This window comes from Temnothorax curvispinosus, unplaced genomic scaffold, assembly GCF_003070985.1.
Source record: "Temnothorax curvispinosus isolate PA1 unplaced genomic scaffold, ASM307098v1 QBEX01012135.1, whole genome shotgun sequence".
Taxonomy (NCBI): Eukaryota; Metazoa; Arthropoda; class Insecta; order Hymenoptera; family Formicidae; genus Temnothorax; species Temnothorax curvispinosus.
Genome location: NW_020221915.1, coordinates 371,487 through 379,724, shown reverse-complemented (window position 1 = coordinate 379,724; position 8,238 = coordinate 371,487). Strand labels below are relative to the sequence as shown.

The 8,238-nt window shown below is 32.6% G+C and overlaps 1 protein-coding gene across 3 annotated transcripts in view; it reads left to right on the top strand.

Moving 5' to 3' along the window:
• LOC112462250 (fasciclin-3) overlaps window positions 1-7,632 on the top strand; it is a 300,674-nt gene extending 293,042 nt beyond the window's left edge. For 2 of the 3 annotated variants that reach the window (XM_025027920.1, XM_025027918.1), the window contains 4 exons: window positions 1,826-1,856; window positions 2,110-2,190; window positions 5,192-5,366; window positions 6,066-7,632. In XM_025027920.1, the coding sequence (XP_024883688.1) occupies window positions 1,826-1,856; window positions 2,110-2,190; window positions 5,192-5,366; window positions 6,066-6,260 (482 nt within the window). In that variant the 3' untranslated portion in view covers window positions 6,261-7,632. The remainder of the gene's footprint in view (window positions 1-1,825; window positions 1,857-2,109; window positions 2,191-5,191; window positions 5,367-6,065) is intronic. The other variant, XM_025027921.1, reaches the window with a different exon arrangement.
• The last annotated feature ends 606 nt before the right edge of the window (window positions 7,633-8,238 follow it).

Sequence of the window (8,238 nt, the reverse complement as noted above, 5' to 3'; positions counted from 1 at the left end):
ATATATATATATATATATATATATATATATATATATATATATATATACATACAGACATGCAGATGTACGCGTATATACACACATTTGCATTTGATCGCGTTTTTCGTTACCCTGCGACAACTAGAGATTGAATGAACATTTGTAAAATTCGTAATATTAATCGAAAAGATGACATACGTTATTAAGGAGCATGATCGTTGGCCATACAATGGGGTATATATATACTATATATATTATATTATATAGATATATTTATGTTAAAACGTAAGTCTATAGAGTAAGATGATGAACGCGATGGCGGCGCCGATTCGCGCCGGATCGCGAGATTATATTATAAATACCTGCAATTGGTGTTCTCTTCTCTTTGAAGCATTTTTTAGGATCTAATTAAATGCCGCGCGAAATCGCGGTTATACCGGGAGAAATTGCGTTTGCGCGACATCGTTATCTCGTCATTTTCCGATTAAGGGCCCAATCGAAACGGCGCCGTGTTGGCGATCGGTTTCAGGAATAGTCCAGAGAGATCGCTGACTCTTTAATTAAGCAGGCAAAACGATTTAAAATGATGTTACACAGATCGCAATTAAGATGAGCTAGCCACGCCGCGTCCGCGCGAGAAACGATAACACATTTTGTATCTCTACCTGTAGATACAATGCGATAGGCGAAGAAAAGTATATCTAAGGATTCAAATGAAATTAATATATAGAGAGCTGTATGTATAATTAATTATAAGTTCATTCGTCGCTATGATATTATACTTAGATATCGTATGATTTTTGAAATAAAACATTTGTTTTAAATATATAAATGTTGAGAGATCGTATCGTCCTTTCATTTCGTTAAGCTTATTTATTTTGGATATTGTAACTTCAGGATTTCATTTCTAGAGCGCAAAATACAGACTTTTGAACTCAAAAGCTAAATTAGCACGACGATAATTAATCTTTAATTTGTGATTGTGATATTAATGATGCTTTTTTTAAATAATTTATATATCTTTTGCTTAATGAGTACGAAGAGATTAATTTATTAATATTTATAATATTATTAATAGAGAAATTATAAATTGAGAATGCTAACTTGAGATTACGTGAGTATAGTCATCAGCTGCAGTCAGTTGCGATAGAAGTAAAAGAAAAGAGATATGGATAATGTTGACTGATAATGATTGACATCATGTTTCAAAAGTTAGTGATTTATGTCACACCACTGACGATGCTGTCTTGTAGCTAGATAAAGGAATTGGATAACTAAAGATAAATTTTTTAATATAACAACATCTTTAATCGCTTCAAGCGAATTTTATAATTTTAAAGCATAAATTCTTTGAATTATCTACAAAACTTCCTTCCATTTTTAACAACATCTTTAATCGCTTCAAGCGAATTTTATAATCTTAAAGCATAAATTCTTGGACCTTGGAATTCAGATTCTTATTACCTCTTCTTGGAATTACTTACAAAACTTCCTTTCATTTTTAACAACATTTTTAGAAAATTCTTTAATTATATAAAAAATTATATAAGAAAATATTATCAATATTGTCATATGAAATGAACAATATAATTTTGAGTAGATTGCATTCAATAATAATACATAATACAATTTAAAATACTATTGACAGTATTAATCTCAAGAAACGTACCTCAATTAAAAATAAAAATTTCTAAAACTTTATTTAAGTTTTAATAAATCCTGAAAGCTATTTCATATATCAGATAAAATTATAGCGAGCACGCATCTCTCTCAGGGTTTTGCATTTATTACGAAAGCACTTTATATTTAATTGTCCGATTAAAGCAAAACTTGTCCTTACTTTCAGGTCACTCGTCCACCAGGAATCTCGGGGAGTCGTGAGTATACCGAAATTACGATATACGTTTTATTATTTCAATCCACATTATCGCACTCTCGCTTACCAATATCTATCACACTCGCACCCGGCGTCATGACTAATACTTTCATTCTTTCGTAGTGCTTTAGTTTAATTTAGCCGTGTGACGCGATTCAGAGACGAACGAGCGAGAGATCCCTCTTCGTCGCTTTTCCGTCACTCGACTCGATTTGTCGTTCCGTAGAACTTTTGCCAAGCATGCACATTTTCAGAGACTTCGCGGACCCAGCGACGGGCGTTAGCCTTCTTCACCTCGGCAAATCGAAAACTACGGCCGATGTCGTTAGAAAAAGGCAAGCAGCAGCTTTTTTATTTTATTCGTTTCTCGCAATGTCGCGCGGATATGTGTCCGTCGACGCGCTCGCTTTTCTTACTCGTCTGACCTAATTGGATTAAATTGCCCGGAAAGGCAGCGCGGCCAACAAAGTATTGTTCGCCGCCCGTTTTCTGCGCAATTTGATCAAACTGGGAACTGTTCCTCGTCTCGCTGTGTTACCGACAAAAATAAATCCTACGTGACAATAGATTAAAACCTCTTATTACTTCACGAACTGAAAGAAAAAAGTAACGAAAGGATTAATCAACTTTTTTACGATCATCAATATACGTTGCGAGAATAAATCCGGCAATTATCTCTTGCTCAGACAACACGCATGTCTAAAAGACTTTAATTAAACGCGTCTTAAGAACGCCTTTAAAACTTTCCGAATGTTTTTATAAGACATTTCGTGGAACAAACACAGGTATTTATTTTTTTTTTTTTTTACTATAACAGTTATTAATTAAAATCAAGACTATAAAAATATAATTTACCGCCAGGTAAATCAATTTGGTATTTAGATATTTTGCATCATTTAGTGTTACAACAACATAATTAAAACGGAGAGCTGTTTGGAAACGCAAAACAAGAGGAAAAATACAAGACAGAGACTGGAATTAACTGATACATCGGTATGTTAAAAATTCAATACTTACATAACTTTGCTAATGACAAAACCGCGATCTCCGTTGTTACATATAGATTGTCCTAAGTTATGTAAATATTAAATTGTTTATACACCGATTTAGCAAGCAACGTTAGCTCTTCTTTCGTATTTTTCTTCTCGTTGACGCATTTGCGTATTATTTTTTATTTTGCAATATGTCTAAAAATAGTTAAATTAATAGACTAAATTAATTGAAATAAGGCGTTTATAAGATATCTAAAAGACGTTATAAATCGGGTCATAAGACCTTTTAAAAACGTCATAATATTATGATTTTTCTGACAGTTTTATATAAGACATCTTTAGGAAGTCATGATGTTCTCTGGGTGGTTTTTTTTTCGACATAATAATTAAAAAATCACTACATATCGGTACAAGTTAAAATAATTGAGAATATGAAAAGAAATAATCGAAAATCTATTGTGGGGTAGATCCCTGATAACGTTGCCGTCTACAGCCATAACATAAATGATATGGGTATAAGCGACCTCATTCTCGTAATCACATTTATCAATGAGATAAACAAATCAAAGAATGAGGTCAAAGTTAGAATACGGCTGGGTAGACTTTGCGTGTCGTATTTACGCAATCGCGTTACATAGATTAATTATTGCGAAATATGTATAACCAAGCAATTAAAACTCGTAATCGAGCAGTCTCAGCGATTCCTCCATTCTACATAGCGATAACGGATTTTTTATCCTATATTCTACTTTTGTTTCTATAATTCTGTCTTATTACAATTAGTGAAGGTCGTATACGAGAAACGTGTAAAATATAAGGCGGAAACGATGCAACAATATCCGTGACGGAATCAAGGATTTCGCTTGCAAATATCTCGAAGCAATTAGTTCGAGACTTAAGATTTTATGACGTTAACGATCCATAAAAATACGATCCGAAAAACGCATTAAGATGCTTGTAACTCCATGATTAATTACTATCGCTGCACATTTTTTTCGATGACGAAAGTTCACAGTTTTCGAGTAAGAAAATAATAATAATTTTGTTGCTTATATATACAAGATTTATTCCGGGTAGTTATAAAAAACGTAAAAAAAAAAAAAACGTACAAAAGATGAGGCGTCAACAAGATGGCTGCTGCTACGCGATATCCCACCTGTAGCAAGAAGACGATAATTTGGTAGTGAGGAAACAGAACGTGGAGCAAAAAAAAGAGAAGAGGAAAATACGCCGCTTAATTAGTGGCAGCGCGTGGCATGTAATATGTAATACGCTGCTTATCATGCGAATCTCCTCGCATTTTTTGTAGAAGATTGCGCATTCATAATCGACCGATCTCAAGGCCGCTTATATGATATCCCGCCCCAGTATAATCTTAACCGTGAAAAACTTGACGCTTCATACTTATTATGCGTGCGCTTTGTGTCCATTGGCTGTTTCGTTGTAATTCACGTATAGGCAATCTGTGTTAACCGCGGCGCTTATGTTGTAACTCTCGGAAGTAAAAACTCCCTAAGCATTCAAACGACTAACGCTACGCTAAGTCAATTAATTTTTTAACGCGCCGTTAAGTTCCATTGGATAATCAATTGCATCATGCGCGCGACATGGAGAAATAGTGTCTATTATCACATCATTCGCCACGTTACGTGTGAAACTTTCTAAAAACTTCACTTCAATATTTACAATTCTCGCTGCATGTGACTATGTGTGAAATATGATCTAAAATATCTAACACGAATTAAAAAAAAAAAAACAATTTTGCAGAGAATCACGCATTTTTTTATGTATTTTCAAATATTTCATAACGGATTCTTTACATTATTATCATTTTAATTTAGTTTCAATCGGTCATTTTTTCTAATTACGGATACACATTTGTATGCTACGCATAAGGAGAGACAAAGAGCAAATTGACAAAAAAAAATAAAGAAAACCTAATAGCTTAATCAATGTCGTACTTGACACGAAGATACAGGTTAATTACATACAATTTATGCATGTAACTATAAACGTTCTGAATAGTACATTCATTAATCTTCCGCTAAATTAAATCATCCGCTATAAACTAAAAAAACAAATGTGATACATATACGTTCGTACAAACACGTGCAGTAATTTTGTACATCTCCATTGGGATTAGTAACTATTCAATGCAAAACGAACTTGTTAAATATTTGTTCTTCTCTAATATCGAAAAGTTAACATTATGAGCGCTGCATAGTTTTTAACGTTTTGTTTTCTTCGTGAAACTATTGTTGCGTGATCATGTCGAAACGTGTCTTATCGCGAAAAAAAAACAACTTAATTCTCTATGCATTATACATACATTATATGTACATAGAAGTGACACAGAGAGCGCCGGCAGATATTCCCGATCAGAAGTGGACGGAGCGTCGTCCCGGGGACAACGGAAGCCCAGGATCAATCTGTCCCGATTCTTTGGAAAGAACAAAGATAAAGTATCCGGCGCTGATACGGACACCATGAAGACTGTCGTTACCGTCGACGACGAGAAGGTAATCGCTGCTGTTTTTTTTTTTCTACGCGGTTGACGTATTTATAACTCGTTATCCTTGTTATGTTTTATTATTTCTTTTCTTCCGCCAGCGCCAATTCGTTATCCTCAGTGTTTACAATAATGCATGTCGGAAAAAATTCTTTTTTAATTGTGTATTAATGATTAATTAATGCTGCAATAGAACAAAGTAAAATCTGAACTTCTGCAAATCTTCGTTATCAAAAAAAGCCGATATAAAAAATTAAATTATGAGTAATATCAAACTTTTCTCTAGTAAAATTTTGGATTGTTCGAGTCGAACAAAATTAAATATTAAGTTAGAAAAAAAATAACACGTGCCTGGTACGTGTTTCTCCTTATAATATTTCCTTATAAATTATATAAATCTAAATACCACAACCTCAGAGTTTGCCTCTGTAGTAGTGAATAACGAATGCGGTAGATTACTAACGAGTTTTTTAAATCATAATCTCTTTGTTTTTATCTAAAATATAAAATTAATTTTATGTGAATATAAAATTCAGACGTCACGTTAGTTTTTCTGCTTGAGTATAAAAAGATCTACTTATTATAGGATTCATTTATTCATTTTTTTTTTACAAACTATATTGTAATATAAATGTACGTCATCGCGGTAATATGCGCAATCAAGGTTCTTTATCGGTTTTTGTACATCTGAGAAAAACATGATATATAGCTGCAGACCGCTGAGCCGGCCGGGCAAGAAGGCAGAACGAATCCTCCGGCAAGCGAGGGTGGAATAGTGTACGCGGAATTGGATCTCACGCAGCAGCAACAAGGCGCCGCGCCTCGCCGAATTAATGAGGACAAAACGGAGTACGCCGAAATCTTGTACACGAAACCAGAAACCGAGGAAACGGCAGACAAATAACCGCATTTCCGCAAATGCAATTAAGACGATCGTGTGTTTCCCCTTTCAGGACGACGCGACGTCCTATCTCTTTGCAAAATCAATTTTTTCTACAGAGGAAGTAAAACGAATACACAATTTAAAACGAGAAAAATATCCCAAGGCATCGCTTGTTATTGAATTTTCCGTTGCAATTATCATGCGATTGCATATATATAAATGGACACGGTTGGCGTTCCTCGTTAATTAAAACCCCGTGATTACATGTCTCCGTACGTGTGATACTTTGTTGTACGGTAGGCGTTGTAACGTTTTTTCCATGACATCAGTGTTTCCGATTTGTTCTTCGATATTACGTCTAATCACAACCGATTGTTATCGAATTCGGGAGCAAGGAAAAAACCTTTACTGACTGGAATCGAAAACCGTAATACATACACTGTGGCGCGTGATTGCTATAAGTTCATAACATGTTTCAGAAAGGTGTATGTGCAAATTTTAGCCGTAAGTAATGTTCTTTCGTAATTTGCATTTGTTGTTTTATTGAGAATTTTATGGAAGGTATGATCTTAACCGTCCAATTTATTTTAGTTCTGAGTTATTAACTAAACAATTTTATTTGAAATTTTTCTATCGTTGAAACCTTGTACTAATTTGTTTTTGAGAAAATTCTCTGTGAGAAAATATATATTTCTTCCGTTTCTTCCTAAATATTTTTTTAAGCGTATATGATTCGTCGCGCTACGTACTTAAATGCAATATTATCTTTAACGTTGTTATTGTCCACTTAAATAATGCATAAGCCTAACAATAATAATCTTATCGCGTACAAACTGTACGCTTAAAAGTCGTTTAAACAATTTAATCGCTTAAAATATGGAGAATTCTAAGAATATTAGTTATATTGAAAAAGAAAAAAAAGAATAACACCAAACGAATGATTTTTACAGAAACGATTTTTAAGCGAAGTCATTTTTATATATTGTAAAGTTTAATGGGCTTAAAAATTAATATATTTAGGCTATATTGTGTCTTTTTTTTTATTGAATACGCAACAAACATTTACTAATAATTGTATTATGTAAGATTTACGTATTATAATCGCGTTTTGCATTATTTTTAAGTGATTTATAAGTATGTACCACTTTTTGCAAGAATCTAAGCTGAACGTGTTATTATATTAAACTAATCACTTAATTAAACTAATCTCACTAATGAATTATAAATTCCGTTTGATTAGTTCGATTATATTTTAGGTACAAAACCTACGATTATGTCGATTCAAGCGTTTTTCACCGTCCATTACTAACAACTTTAGTTACTTTTTTACGCATTTATTTTAATAATTAGATGTAAGCGTAAAATATATGTGAATAAATTATATAAAATTTAAGCCTTTGTTTACTTCTTCTCCCTTATAACACAAATAAATCTTGGATAAATCTAAATTTTCTTTCATAATTTTTTCAATTATATGTAATATTTTTCTTGTTGAAAATGTTCAGAAAAGATAAGAAAGGATAAGAAAATAGCACGTTGCATGCAATAAAATTGCATATGCAACAAAAAAATATAAATTAATAAAGATATTTGTGATAAACTTATCGTTTTTAGTCAAATTTGTAACTTGATTACAAATAGATATTTAACCCTTCGTCCGCATACGTTTTTTTGGCACCTTTACGCCGCATAGGTGGGTCGTTTTCGTCTTGACGTTTTTTTTTAAGTGTTAAAGTGTTACAAAAAATCTGAAAAAATTCATGGAGGTAATTCAAACCTTCAATTTGAAATATGAATCATAAAATTATAAGCAATTTAATTTTTTCACATATTTTTTATTTAAGAAATGGAGCATCTACAACTACAACTTGTAAAATCATCTTTTACTCAAAAAATCATAACTTTAAGAAAAATAAAGATATCGAAATGAATAAAAAAAGAAATTGAAGGGGAAAAACGTACCTTTCATAAAAAAAATATTGCATGCAATTATTTTGAA